Below are 15,072 nucleotides of genomic sequence, written 5' to 3'. Positions count from 1 at the left end.
TCTGTTGAACAAATACACTGATGCGGCTCATGATTGTAATTTCCTGGTGTTAGTATTTCTTTTTCCACATAATTCCTGATTTATAGCTGTGATTACGGTTTACATTGTCACAAGATCAGTGAGAAAGAAAACATAAATTCATTAATATTAGGAAAGCACTAAGACATTGCAAGTTTCACCGAGAAAAGATCAGGATTGAGAGTGATGGTCACAGGTAGTTACGCTCAGACAAGTGTAAAGGCTGGAAACAGTGCTTTACTCCCTTCTGGAAAAAAACTGTATTACTGCTGTAGACAGGAGCAATATATCTGTTCATTGATTATTCTGTATGACCATAGGAGGTCAGAGTCTGCAGGTGGTATAAAATGGCTGGGTAATATCATATCCCCGACAAGCACCACTCATGCTACTTGTCATTCCACATAAAGAAAGAAGATGTGTGCTATAATAAAGTCTAATGCATCTTAAATATGGAAATATTTCGAGAGACACATACTCTCTCAGCAGGACTCTTGCAGCGATGCGGAGAGGACGATGGAGTGCTGCCTATTAAGTTAGAAAAATTACTTGCTGTTACTTAATGGATAACTTAGTGAGGAGAGTATTTTGGCAGATAATCTGGAAGAGACTTTAGAGTCCTGAAGACAGTGCTTATTAGTTATGTTCTCACACTGACAGAGTAACTGACAGCCTTCTGTGCCTGTTGGCACCTAGTTTTAGCTTAAAAAGGATTTAAGGATCATCAGGACTTCTGTTTCTCAGCTTACACTTTGTCTCCAAGGATTTAGTTTCTTATATGCTCAGTAACTCTGAATTTAAGGGCAAAGGACCATTGCAGCTGGCAAGAGTCTTGGCTTCATTTAGCTAAATCTGGGTTTTGTTATGGGTTAAAACAGCTCTGGAAGAGCTAAGCAGCGTGTGTCTATATGAACCAAATAATCTGCTCTGCTTGCTTCAACCTCGTGCTGTGCAAGGAGATTGTTCTCAAGTGTTAAAAAAATCCCCAAACAGTGTTTACAACTCCCTGTCAAAACAGCAAGGCTAGGGAGGAGATTGGCAGTGGTGGCACTCTTCCTGGTGGGAAGGGTGACACAGCATGGAACAACAGCTCTGTCGGTTTGGAGCTAGTCCATTTGATAATTGGCATTATCAAAAAGAGGAGTGACAGTCCCATCTTTCCACTCGATGAGGATCTCTCCACGCCTCAAGGAAGGGGAGCGAGATGGTGGAAGGTACGTCCGGGGACCTCTCTGTAAGGGAGATGGCTCCCGTAAGTCAGCTCTGCTGCTGTTGGCTGGGGAGCTCTTCAGAGCAGAGAGGATTTTCTTCTTCCTAAGAGAAGAGAGAAGAGGGTACGTAACTGCATCTGCCTGTCACTTGGTTGCTTCACCATGTCAACTGGTTCAGCAACCACAGCGCTCAGGAGAGCAGGAGCCAACATTATCGAGTGCGTTTGGGTGGGATTGAGTGAGAGGGAGAAACAGGGTGGCAAAGAGGAGAAATCATCAAGGGTGACATCATGGGTGAGCAGACCCATCTGAATGGGGAAGGGTGGCAAGATCAAGACTTCTGTTTTGAAATGCTGTACAGGGAAGTGTCGAACTGAATGAACCTAAATCTCAACTTACTTGTTGTAATGGACATTGAGTGTCAGTATTATTAATCCCAGTATGAATGCCAAGGGGCTGAGGACCAGCATGGCCGTCTTCCAGTTGGTTCCTGAAAGGATATGATGGAAAACAGTCATGTGTTTGCTGTACCTATCCCCGTGCTTATGCAATAGCCGTGATTGCCGCAAAAAATACCTGTAGTGTCCCTGAAGACTATCAGATAACAGGAAAAGTGCTTTTCCTATAAGACCAACATCTTACAGCTGCTTTACACCTCACAGCATCCCTCTATTGAAAATGGCCACAAAAAGGTTTTCTTTCTCACTAGGAATACAGTGCCTATTCATGCTTCTGTGCTCTGCAGCTCTCTGATACGAAATAAGAAGGGCTGGGGGAAGGCACAGTGCTAGTGGATATCTATTTCTCCTGGTGAGCTGGGACAAAGGATTTGCATGGTTTTGCTCACTTTCGTACTCCAGGCCTGGGAAGATTTGTTTAATCTTTAAAAGGAGTTTTTCTGACAGGTAATTTGGTGCCCTAGTTCCCTACTGAGCACCCTCAGTGGGACCAGGGGAATGTAACTGTCTGTTGATGGGAGGTCAGGAGTACTCATGAACCTTCATCTACCTGGTCTCTTCCTCCTCTGGCTTAACCTTGGACCTACCTGCAAGCCTCGCCCCAGCATTTTTCCCTCGATTTCCATGGTGCTTTTTAGAGTGATTGTGGGACGCATCTGAGGGAAGAAGCAGAGAGACTCAGATTAGCAGCTTCCACTGTTGCACAGGAGGAGGCTCCAACTTCCCCCTGGAGCTCCACAGTAACCACAGGTCCCCTTTGTATGGAGCGGGAAGTGACAAGGAAGCTTTCTTGTTCCTCAGCATTCCCCAGCCACAGATATTTTTTGCTGCTAGAACATCTGATGGCTGTCCCTCCATGATTGTATCGCTGAACTGCTTGCCAAGGCAAACATCTCAACACGTTGTGCGAAAGCAAAGCCTTGAACCACTCGGTGGTACACATGGAAGTTCGTCAGAAATACTCAGGTACTTACCACCACTGAAAATATTTGAGTAATCTCTGGGTGCCACCCACACTTTCCTTCCTGCTGTTCTCACATATGCATTCAGAAAAGTGCTCACCCTCGTTTGCTGGGAGGTATGGCTGTTTGGTCTTCGTAGGAGACACTGTGCTGTTAAATTTGTTAGCCAGAGGTGGGTCAGTCAAGCTCACAGAAGATTCTCTGTCCATGGCATTGGTTGACGGATCAATGGTTTTAGCTTGGAAGGAAATAAAGCAAAGATGTGTGTGATTATAATTTACATTTTGTACAGAAGAAAAGGGAACCCAGCCCTGCTGCTTTAGTCCTCTACTCTACAAGGTGAAGGGGCTGTGGTACAATAGCAATCACCTTCTCCTGTGCATCAGGGCCCTCAATTCTCATAGATTTCAAAGATGAAATGAACCTTTCAAGATGGAATCCACAGCCAAAGTAGATCTTGTTTTCTGATGACAAATAAGGTTATTGGTCTAAAAAGTATGAGCGTAACACCAGCTGTTAAAGGATGAAATGTGAGAAAGAGGCAAGTGGAAGCATCACAGGTATCACCAACACAGCAGATGAAGAAATGGGATCAAAAGGATGGTAAATAGCCCATACCTCTTGCAAGACTCCATGGCATCCTTTGCCTTGCCAGTCTTGCTGCAGAAGGAGGATAAGCAACTACAGCTAGAGGTTAGGTTGTGGGAAATCTTGTAGCAGCAATTGCCATCCCTGTCATGCATGTGGCATGATCAAGAAACCCATGTCTGCACAGGGTTCCCGCTGCTTATCCCAACCCCATCCCTTCCTGGGGCTCGATGTAATCCACAGGTACACAGATGTAATTTATTCAGCAAATAACCCACCGAAGTAAAAGTTGTCTGTTGATGGTCAACTGAAACTCGGGTAAGAAAGGCCTAAACAAACACATAGGACTTTGATGTTACTGAGTAGTCAGAGGTTCCTTCCAGTAGACTCTGATAGGAAAATTATCAGTTTGCACAAGACACACTAACTGGCACAACCTGATTCAAAGCCTGCTCTGTGTTTACTCTTGCAGCCTTATTTGGGGAGCCTGGCCCCGTGGCAGCCCTGGGCTGCCAGGGACATTGCCTTGGGGAATGTAAACGCCCTTTTCACATGCCTTTTCCCATATCTTAAATGTTCCACGCATTTCCTAGCCTATATTTAACTAGCTTATTATAGTATTTAATTTGTATTGGCTGTATTTACCTTCATATTAAACAAACACTTCTGACTACTGTGGTAATTACATGCTAACCTTCTAGTTGGCTAATTAAAAACCTCATTAAAAAGGCCATCTTATCTGCATATGGCAGCCAAAAAAGTTCTTTTTCTTTCAAATTAGATACAGCCTCTGTGTCAAAAGGTTATATTCATAATCCATTTCCTTATGTCAAACACATTCATCCTATTTTCTTTTACTCATTTCTGCATGGCTGAAAATCTCACTGGGGCCCTCAAGCCTTAAGGTGAGGAATAGCTTCGTGGAAAGAAAATAATTTTCCCTGAGAATGCTGGGAATCTCATCACCTACAGAGTGAACAAACACCATTACAGACACCAGCTCTTTTCTGGTCTCTGGAATGGAGGAAGGGAGAGGAGGAATTGAGTGTGATTTTTCAGGTCTCTGTTCTTCACACAACCTCACAAGAAATGTCCTGGAACCACCTTCCTTTGTATAAGGGACTAAATGAAAAAGGGAAACAGACTGGATCATGAATGATCGGTGGTTGGCAATGAGCATCATGGGGCGTCTGACAAATGATGACAGTCACACCTTGGTGCAATGACCATGCCTGATGTCTGTCAGCCTGGTGTCCAGCACCTAACACTATGACAGGACTAGGGTTTCTGCCCTTTATATGTCTAGGCAGAAGATAGCAAACACTCATGAAAACAGAGATTAGATTCTTTTTAGTAGAGGCCAAGGCCATGAAACTGATAATATAAACCAGACTTTTTATAATTTTTGATGTCGTGTTCTAGGTTTTCTTAATGCAAAGGGAGGGCAGCACTTTAACTACCTCCCACTACTTGCTATGTTCACATTCTCTTTACGGTTACATCAGGCATGAGCAGCAAGGTTCACTTTGGAGTATCATGAAAGCATGGGATGAAGGTTAGAACTGTGGTTTCATTAGTGATAGGCACACTGTTGGGGCATGGCAGGAGGTAACTGTAACGTGTTGCTTAGAAACTGAAGCAACAATTTCTTGTTTCAAACATAGCTGCTGCTCAATAATTCATACAAGCTTAAAAGAGGTTTTCAGCTGCCTCCAGTTTTCATGTTACCAAAAATGACATCCCAAAGTACAAAGTACCAAAAGCACCTTCGAAGTTTTATGAGGCTTTATGAGACTTTCTTGGTTGTTTTGAACTGGGGAGGCTCACACAATTTCAACTATTCTTAGCTCTGGGCACTGGTTCAGACTAACGTTCCAAAATACTTTTGGAAAAATGGCTTTTGCCTGTCATTAGACATGCAGCTGGGATTTAGAGACCTGATCCCATAAGGTGTCACATACTTTCTGGAAAACACTGAATAGTAACTGCTGGAAAACGGTGGCACCAAGTAGTCAGGCTGATTTGGAGCCATTTGGTATCTCTATGGGGCCGAAGTGAACATGAGTTAGAATGACGGACGCAAGCCTGGTGTTAAGTGGCTTGGATGACATGTAAGGTTAGGTGTTGTCTGATGCTACATCTACCTCATCTTACTTTTATGTATCCACACACGCAAGTCTGCAGCTTGTTGTGTTGGTGTGCTGGGCATCGGAGCTACTGTCTGGGCACCAGCACAGACGGTTTCATCTGCTAACGTCTTCCACCTGCTGAATTTGTCCTTCTTCCTCGAGACAAAGACCTTGTGGCCTCCTTCATTGGTGCTGAGGTGGAAGTGCAAGCTCTGCAGAGTCAAGTGTCCCTTCTTGCTGCAGGACCACACTTGGCGTTCCCAGTCCCCGCAGGGCTCCAGCTTCACCAGAGCATACTCCCGTGTCTTGTGGGCTGACAAGCACTGCTTCGTTTGAAGGCTGACAATGGTCCTGGTGTTGGGGTCCCAGCTCCACTGCTGATGCTGGGATTGCTCCTTGCAGTCAGTCAGGTTGATGCTGTTGGGCTTGTGATGGGAGACACAAATGCACTTTTCCAGCCGAGTGTTCCTTATGAGAAAGCCTTGTCCCTCTGCTACTGCAGTACAATCAGAACACGCTTTAGTACTGTGCATGTCTTTGGAGCACCAGACCTTATACATGTCATGGGGAAGGGGAAGCATATCCCACCACTCCCTTCTGGATAGGTATGCCTAAATAAACAGTTGCCCCAGCTTCCTAATTCCCCAGAATGACATTTCTTTAAAATACAGGGCATGCAAATAGCCAGGAGCATATAAATAGTAGAGAAAAGTAGCAATGACATAAGTAATTAATGGGGAAAATCCTCACATTCTTGGAAAGTCGTATTGTTATGAAATATCTGCCTATATAGATTTAATTCAATATTTCAACTGCTTTAAATAGGTACCCCATTCTTTCCTACCTGCAAAATAATTGGATGGTTTAAGGGTTTTTTGCCCCTGTCTGGATCAAATCTTTCTTCTAAAAAAGCAATTGAAACCCCTGAATTCCCTAGGTGCAATTCATCTGGGACCAGTTAGGCCATCTTGGGCCACTGTTTCCATTAAATGGCTTCTGGTGATATTACAGCAACTCTGAGATAAAACCATACCCTATCAGAAGTCTAGAACTACTTGGCTGACACAGGTCATGTAAGAATTGAAGTAAACTTGGGTTTAGCTGACATTGTTCTCTGCTCCTCAGGCATGAAGGTACCATTTTTAAGGATCCTTTTTTTTAAGAGAGAGACATTACAGCTGCCTCACAACAGACACACAGTTTGAAACATTTTCTGTAATTGCTTGTTTCTTTTAATAGCAATGGGTCCCAACATCTTTGATGACTTAGGATGGATATCATCCTGTTAGCTGGACAGCTGGATCCGTTTTCAGTGCAAAATCATCAGGTGTGGCCTGTGAACATCCTGAGCAAAATGTTAAATGCTAAACCATCTGTCACTGTGATTTTATGCCTAAGATAGTGGGCTAGAAATAAAAGTTTCAAGTTTCTGCACATTCTGAGAAATCTTTTAATTTCAATTACAATTAACACACAGTAACTCCAGCTTTTGCAGTGCTTTTTTTCCCCTTTTTTCCCCTGGAGCTAGAGTTATAATAGCCCCATCAGCATACAGTATTGAGTATAAAGAATAAGAGGAGACTGAAAACTGATATTAGACAAGAACACTGATGTTTATCTAAACAACTATTTCTGTGGAGTTTCCCCTCCCAAAACAAAGAACAATACTTTTCCCTGGCAGCAAATATTTGGCTCAGTACCTGAAAAAACTAATGACAGTGTAAACAGGAGCCGGTACACAATACCAAGGGTACAAACAATAGCTTAAAAGAGCTCTTATGTTTTCTCAGGAAATTCTGGGGGTCTGCTAGATTAATAGTGCTTGTGGGTTGTTAAATCAGAAACAACTCAGGGCTTTTTGATCAGCATGAATGCATGGGGGGAAGCGGCCAAAAACCACTGTACATCTCCTGCGTCAGCTCTGAGATGAGGATGGATGTGTCTGTGCTGGGATACTGCATTTTGTAGACCTGTAATAGCCACTAATCCAGACAATTCCTGCCAAACCCGTGTTCCTGCCGAAGTGGAAATTAAATTCCTGGGAGATCTGTGGACAGCTCAGGAGTCCTGTCCTCTTTACCCCTTATTGAGGACTGGATGGAGGGAAGATGTTTAATGCATGCTGAGCTTGAGTTTCTGCCAGCTATCAAAGGCAGGAGAAATGTCTCATATATAATCTCCCATAATCTTTAGAAAATTCAAAGGGATGAATACAATCCCCCCACCATGTTTTTTTCTAGGACGTAGAATCCAGGATTCTCACTTCTTTGCTTGGTCTTAACTGGGAGAAAACCATTTCCAAAGTAATGATTCGAGAGCTGCATAGAAATGTAACAGTGGAACATGAGAACTGTGCTGGGTCAGATAAAATATCTGCTAAGCCCAGTATCCTGTCTCCAGCGCTGAGCATTAGCATTTGCTAATAGCGGAAGAGGACAAGAATTAGACAAGTAAAGAGCTCACTCAACACAGCAAGGATACCAGTGCCTCCTTCCTAAAATGTAGCAACTAGTTAAAAGAGCATTGCTGGGCATTTATGGTTAAAATCATAGACTCATAGGATCACAGGTTGGTTTGGGTTGGAAGGGACCTTTAAGCTCATACAGTTCCAACCCCCTGCCATGGGCAGGGACACCTTCCACTAGACCAGGTTGCTCCAAGCTCTGTCCAGCCTGGCTTTGAACACTGCCAGGGATGGGGCATGTTTTTTCCCATCTATGTTGTATTTTTCAACTCTGAAGTTCAAAAAGCATTTCTTTGATCAATCTGTATCATGAGCTCTTTCTGCAGCTTTGCACGACTTAAGTTCTGATTATTCTTAATAATTTTGTTCCATCAGCAAAATTAATTACTGAGCATTATTCACTCCTTTTGATCTTTGTTGGCACTTGCTGATATCCTTACTCTGCTGTCACCATTAGCTTTCTCCACCTCTTTGTTCCAGCCTATGGGCTAAGTCTCTCAATCCATGAGAACAGAGTTTCTTAAGGGCATTGGTGGAAGAATCTTATCAAAAGCCTTTTGCAAACACAAGCACAAGATCTAGATCAGGTCACCACATTTATATGGTCATTGATGCCATCATAGATATCAGACATTCCCACTACAAAAGCTGTACTGACTCTTATCTGTCTGTGCAAATTCTGTTCTTTGTTTCTATGGGCTTGACTGATGCCAAAATCAAACCTAGTGACCTGTGTTTGTTCCCACAGGCTCTGCAAGGATCCCTCTTAAGTGGGACATAATTGCTGTAATGCAGTCCTTTGTGCTGAGGTTGCTTTAAGTAAGCTTCCATACTCCTGAGAAGTTTAAGAATTGTCATCTTTAGTTTCCTTTAACTCAGTATGAATGCCATCTGGGCTGGTAATATGCCTCAGATTGTTTATCTCTTTTTTTCCCCCTAAAACTTCCTCTGTTGGTAATTTTGTTAGATGACTCTTCAGAATGCAAAATGACTGCTGTGTGATGACCACGTCTGAAGTGAGCACTGGAACCAATAATCCACTCAGCCTTTCTACACTGCCCTGCTTTGATTGCCCTTCTTATATTTATGCCACTTATTTATTTTCCTCCTTATCCCGACCAAGTTGTTCAGTTGTGTTTAAAAACTTCTCTTGGTAGTTTTTTTATGCTCTCTCTAGGATGCTCCTTTAAAGCTTTTTCTCATATGTTTTATTATGGGTTTTGATATTAAACATGCTGTATCTCTGCTGTTCTTTCTTTTCCTTGCTTTACAACGATTGCCCATTTGAAAGTTTAAATTTTATATTAAATTTTGAAGAGCATTGCTGTTTAACCCAGCAAGCAGATTTGTGTTTTGTTGTCTGTGTAGAGTCTCTGGTGGTATATATGTTCTCCTCTAAAGAATTACCATGTTACCTGCATGTTAGCAGCAAGCCTTGTGTGCCCCCATGTTATCTACCAACCTTTTGCACTTTCATGCTGCCCCTTTCTACCAGCTTTCTTGGTTTTATGCAGGTCTCAGTTTGCAGAGACTCGCCCTACTGAAGGACCATGGCAGCCCGTCTGCCATGGGAATACAAGTGACCTGAGGAACCTCAACGTTGCAACTGAAGTGCTTTCCTTTGAGATTTGCATAGCTCCTCAGTAGCATATGGCACCAGTTTATTAATAGATTTTTATCTTCACACCAATACCTCAGATCCAAAAGTATAACCTCAATCTTACAGCTTGTGAACAGAGGTCTAACTAAACTTTTCTTGGCTCAACCTTACACAGAAGGGTGGCAGCAAAGCTGGAGCCAGATCCTTCTACTCTGAACTGTGGTCTGAGTATCTTCCCTACCAATAGTGACATTGGGCTCTCTATAAGGATGGCTATCAACAGCAGGATTTTCCTTGTGGTGTTCTGCATGATCCTTGCCAACCAAGATGTGAACCTGTGTACACCATACAGGCTCATCATCCTCTACCTATACATCATTGCTTTCCTGAGGTTGAGAAGTTGCTAAGTGAGCAACTTATGATCAGATACAGGTAAGCAGCAGCAACCATTGCCCGTGCCCTGCACAGTGCACAGGCACCAAGAAACCTTACTCGGGAAGCAAAATGTCTTTTTTGTCCCAACTCTGCCAAGTCCCACTGTCCAGTAGCCCTGCAAATAAGGCCATCAGCCCTAATATTTTAGGAACATTAACCTGGAGCAAGCAGAGCATCCAGTGTGCTCCCCAGGGATGGGACTCGGCGTCTCTGGAAAATGCCAGCCTTACCCAGAGAGCCTGAGTAGATGCCTGCTTTGAGCTGCTCGTGTTTGAACATTTTGGCCTCTTCGTATTTTTAGGAACAAAATAAACAATTTCTAGCAAAGGCACTTGATGTCAGCTCATTTGTCCTATGATACTGCCACTCTGTCTGGTTACAAGAAAGAAAAGCAAGCAAACATAGCCCCCTGCTTCTCTGCAGCATGGTTACCCTTGGGACATGTTGTTCCTCGTAGGATTAGAAGCAAAATCCATGCAACGTTCCTAATTAAGGTAATGCCACTAGGAAAGCCATGGTTACCAGTAATCCCAGTCTGACTGGGAAAGTTTCTGCTGTCTCTAAGCAGTGCCTGTGATGGCTTGATCAAAGCCATTTGCAAATCATTTGGGAAGGGGTTGCTCGTTCTAAAGGCTCTGTGGAGGGAAGAGGTAAGTTAGAGCTGTACAAGCATAGGTTCCCAAAACACTCCAGGTCACCTGGGAACCTAATCTTTGGCCTTTTTTGCCCTCCCTGGTTCCTAACTCTTGGAAAAATCCTTTAATTAGCTCAAATTCTCTTGCCAAGCAGGTGTTCTCTGTAAGAGGACCGCTGAGTCACAGTCAGGAATTTACCTTTTCCTGCCTCTGCCTGTCCTCGAAGGCAGGCACGCATCTGTGGCAGCCACAGCACCTTTTGTAGGGACACCCCACAGCCCATAGTGAGCTCTCAAAGGTGACTCTCCTGAATTTATACCCAAGACCAGCATGGCTGGAGGTGAGATTAGTTTAGGAATTTTTGCAAAACAGGCTGTTGAGTGGAACCAACATTAGCTTTATTTTGCCGCGGTCCTCCCTCAGCTTACAACTCTGCTTACTTGAATGTGAAGTTTAGAGTCATAAATATCCATGACAGTCAGTGGATGTGGCCAATATGCCTATGGAGAGGGCGATGCTACATAGAGCTGGGTGAGTCCCTGTTGGTGAGCAAATAGGCACCTGCCCATTGGGCCCAGCAGAACGGGCAGAGCTGGAGCTGGGTGAGCAGCTACCTGGCAACTGGGATCTCTGGGTTTATGGGACCACAATTTCCACCACTTTGGGCAGCAGATCAGCTCTTATCAAGCTGTGTCATTTTTATAGAGAAGTCAACAAAGCCTACTGGTAACTAGCAGTAATTAGCTGGCAAACAGCTTGTCAGTGCGAGTACCTCATTGCAAACACTTCTTGGTCTGCACTCATTATTTTCCAGTAACATGTCTCTCCAAGAGCAGTTCCCAGCTATTGCTCCTGGCAACCACACTGGGCTGTGTTTCTTCCCAACCATGGCTGCTTTCTTAATAATACCTTGCTTTTGGCTGGCCAATAAAGCTTCCCACGTTACTGCAAGGTCCACTTTTCACCAAGTATCTCAGCAAAGGCCTCCAAGGGAGCAGAACAGCCATAGGAAAAGAAGAAAGGCTTTGGAAAAACACGATAAATGATGGGGAGCAGGGGAGGTTGATGCTGATGCTTGTGGGGAAAACCAGTCCCTGGAGAGGTATGATGGAGGTCTATAAAATCCAGAGAGGTCTGGAGAGGATGAGTAGGGGCTGACTGGTCAAGGACTGGTCAATCCAGATGAGACATGGGCGCCAAGGGAGGGCTCATAGTGTGCAGGAGGTGATTTTGCACCCAGCAGCTGTGAATCCTTGCTGCCAGGGGGGAGAGCCTGCACAAGCTGAGTGAGGAGATCTGATAGCTAATGAAGAGTTAAACACACCAGTGTCAGGAAATTCCCCCAGCAGAAAATAGTTGGAGGCTGGAAAAGTATAGGGGGAAGAAAAGTACCAGATAAGCTTGGCCTTTCTGCCTCTGCGATGCAAGATGCTTAGGGCTGCCTTAGGAGAGCAGGGAGCAGCCAGCACTGCACATGGGCTTGGGGGGAGGAAAGTGGCCCCTGGGATATGAGATCACGACAGAATGCCAAGCAGAGCCATCACCAGCCTCACAGATAGTGCATGAGAATTGAGAATCAGTGTTAAATGTGTTATTTCAGCAGTTTTCTTTCTGCTTTTCTGCGCACAGATCCTGCTGCTGCCCAACTTCCCACCACCCATTGTACCTCACTGTGTTACCATTACGCTTGACTCCTTAAGAAAACCCCTCAGCTCCCTCCCTCCTTGCAGGGACTTTCCAAAGAAACCACTGTCAGGACCAGCATAGGCAATTCCAGGATTTTGTTTCCATCAGGGAACTGAACCCTTTAAGGCCTGTCAAAAGCAATCACCTCTGTCCTGCTGGCAGCCTTAAAACCCAGCAGCCCCAGGCAGGATGGGATGGGGAGAGGCTGCTGCGGGAGGAGATTAGCCCCAAGCAAGAACTTGCTCTCTGCTCTTTGAGCTTGCTTTGGTCACTGCCAGGTTTTGGGAAGATAAATTCCTTTCTTGCAAAACGCTTGTAGTTTTATTAGTGGTCTAACTGAAATACAGTGGCTGATTGTGCAATTGAACCAAAAGCATTTCACTGGAAAGGAAACGTCCTGTGGTCTTCCTTAACGTGATTGATAATAAAACATAGACATGGGGCTCCTATTTTATGGCAGCAGTAAAGAACTACTTTTTTCCAGCACTGGACAAGATCTATATTAGAACAAGAGAAAGAGCAAGACCATGAAGGCTGTTCCGCTCTTCTGGCATCCCACAATGGTGTCAGCTCCAGGACCTAAAGATATCTCCTGTAACTTTCAGAAGATGCACATGTACCCTCACCCCTCACTAGTACAGTGCCATACGCTCAGCCTTGGGGCTTAAAAAAATTAGATTAATCTCACTGGATTTACTTTAATTGGCAAGATTTGGGGTGCAAAAAACCAGCAGCAGATGGAGCAAAAGTCAAATCTGTAGGAGCACAAACCTCTGCTTTGACCATGCAGCAGAGCAAACTGAGGGCTGGCTGCTCAAAGCAGCCCAGGGAACACGCACATGGAGGTTGTGGAGCAGGGAATGGAAAGTAGCTGGTCAGTCTGAGGTTTGTCTTTAAGGAATAACCATCCCAGCTGTGCAGCGCAAATAGTTGTAGTCTTCTGGTCTAGGGAGCTTGAAAAGCTCTGAGTAGGTAACCTGTAAAACTGCAGGGCTGTCCTCCTTGCAGCTTCAGGGACTGGATGAGCCTTGAAACACTTCAGGGATTTATTTCAATGAGTCCCTTTCAACCTGGCATCTCAGGCATAACGGCAAAATAACAAGGGATTGCTTATTAACTCAGGGGCTTTGCCCATTTTTGAAGAAAATAGATGTAAATATACAATAGATATAGATATATATAATATATATATTATATAGAAATACAATAAAGAAAATAGACCCACTGCCCTTGATGGGATGGGTGAGACCGTGGGTAGGGTAGCTGTTCCGGGGTAGCACTGCTCCAGCTCCACAGGATGATGCTCGGCAGGACTTCTGCTTTCCTCATCTAGCCATGCATGTCAAAACCAAGGGTGGTTGGATTCAAAATACTCCTTTGCACAGGCAGGATACAGAATTCGAGCAATCTCAGCAAGCAGCTGAATGTTAACATGAGCCACTACCATGTTTGCTCCATGGAGATGAGTGGTGCAGACTCCGCAGCTCCCCAGCACATCCCACTACGGCCAACTGCCACAAGAGCAGGACTAAAGCAATGAGGTCCTGCTCCCCTTCCCACCCTCTCCCATGCTGCCAGCATGCTCTGAGCCCTCTCACCTCTGCCAGGAAGGAGCAGGGAGCAAAAAGAGCGCTCCTTGGAAGGTCAGTTGGTGCCTGTCACCCCCAGAACAGGTTTATTCATCCACTGCTCTTAGCAGTATAAAAGCACTTTATAAAAGCAGCCAGCATGATGCCATGGTGCCCCTGGCCAAACCATCCCAGCACCTTGCCAGCCTGTCCCTCAATCTCCTGTATCCCTGTGTTTAATACCATTTTAAAAGATGCCCTGAAATGTGCCCGGAGACACTTGTTTTACAGCTGATGGGTTCAGAGCTTTGCAGCCCAAGCAACGCTTCAGCAGCAAAGCAGGTTAAAACCAGAAAGGCACTTCAATTCCAACTTTCCATTTACCCCAAAGAAAGGGAAACTTACCCTCAAGCCAAGGAAGGAGACAAATACAGCCTAGGCTCAGCTTGAAAAGCTCCATGGTCTGCCAGCACAGCAGGGGGGAAGGAGCCCCCGAAGCCTCTAGTCAACGTGGAGTGCCAGGCAGCTTGATTTTCCCCCTTCCTCTGTCATTCACAGCAGAAAAACCTGCTGGGAAGAGAAAAACTCTTTTGTCTTAGCGCTGGAGACTTGGCAGCTGGCTTATCAGCAAAGGATCAGCTTGGAGACGCAGTCCTGCTCAGCGGTTATCCCTTAGGAGAAATCATATGACGAGCCAGCGTGGAGGGACACTGGACCGAGATGCTCACAGTCACTGAACTCGGCTCCTTAGCAGCTGTGTTTCTCCCAGCAATGAGAGCCGAATGCCAAGCAGGCTGGCGGGCTGCCTTCGCCAGGGCTGGGAGCAGAGGAGGATGCGGGGCCGGCCTGGCAAGGAAAGGCAAAGTTCGTCAGGAGTGCCCAGAGGGGCGTGGGATGTGTGTGCTGAAACCCTGCGCTCGGCCGTGCTCTCACACGGGGTTGTTTTCCCTTTAGGGAGAATTATCCCCACCACAATGAGTGTAAGCACCGTTGTACATCATGGTAGACATAAAACCTTGCAAATTGTCTGCAGGAGTCCTGGAGCTGGAGGGTGATGGAAGAAGCTGAGCTCCTGGCTATGGAGCAGAGTCCTGCTGTGGGTCTGCCCTGATGATCACACTGAGGGTTGCTCGGGTCAAGTTTGGCTTTTATGCACCGATTTTGGATATGCACAAGGAAAAGCAACAGGGCAAGGGGTAATGGGTTAAAACTGAAACAGGAGAGATTTAGATTAGATATAAGGAAGAAGTTCTTCCCTGTGAGGGTGCTGAGGCGATGTCACAGGGTGCCCAGAGAAGCTGTGGCTGCCCCATCCCTG

General features: G+C 45.1%; 1 protein-coding gene across 2 annotated transcripts; it reads right to left on the bottom strand.

Annotated features, from left to right (window-relative positions):
* Positions 1 to 30: 30 nt before the first annotated feature.
* Positions 31 to 14,536, bottom strand: LOC115600880. 2 transcript variants are annotated; one of them, XM_030470304.1, is made up of 6 exons: positions 14,160 to 14,536; positions 5,392 to 5,862; positions 2,750 to 2,887; positions 2,275 to 2,343; positions 1,629 to 1,719; positions 31 to 1,332 (listed from the first exon to the last, which is right to left on the bottom strand). In XM_030470304.1, exons 1-6 carry the CDS (start codon positions 14,212 to 14,214, stop codon positions 1,125 to 1,127), a joined length of 1,032 nt encoding a protein of 343 aa, XP_030326164.1. In that variant the 5' UTR covers positions 14,215 to 14,536; the 3' UTR covers positions 31 to 1,124. The 2 variants fall into 2 exon arrangements, with proteins under 2 accessions (XP_030326164.1, XP_030326165.1); XM_030470305.1 differs by having other exon boundaries at positions 5,392 to 5,859; positions 14,160 to 14,519.
* Between the last annotated feature and the right edge of the window lie 536 nt (positions 14,537 to 15,072).

Source organism: Strigops habroptila, chromosome Z (genome assembly GCF_004027225.2).
Source record: "Strigops habroptila isolate Jane chromosome Z, bStrHab1.2.pri, whole genome shotgun sequence".
NCBI lineage: Eukaryota > Metazoa > Chordata > Aves > Psittaciformes > Psittacidae > Strigops > Strigops habroptila.
Note: the sequence above shows the minus strand (reverse complement) of the source record. Positions and strands in the feature narration are given on the sequence as shown.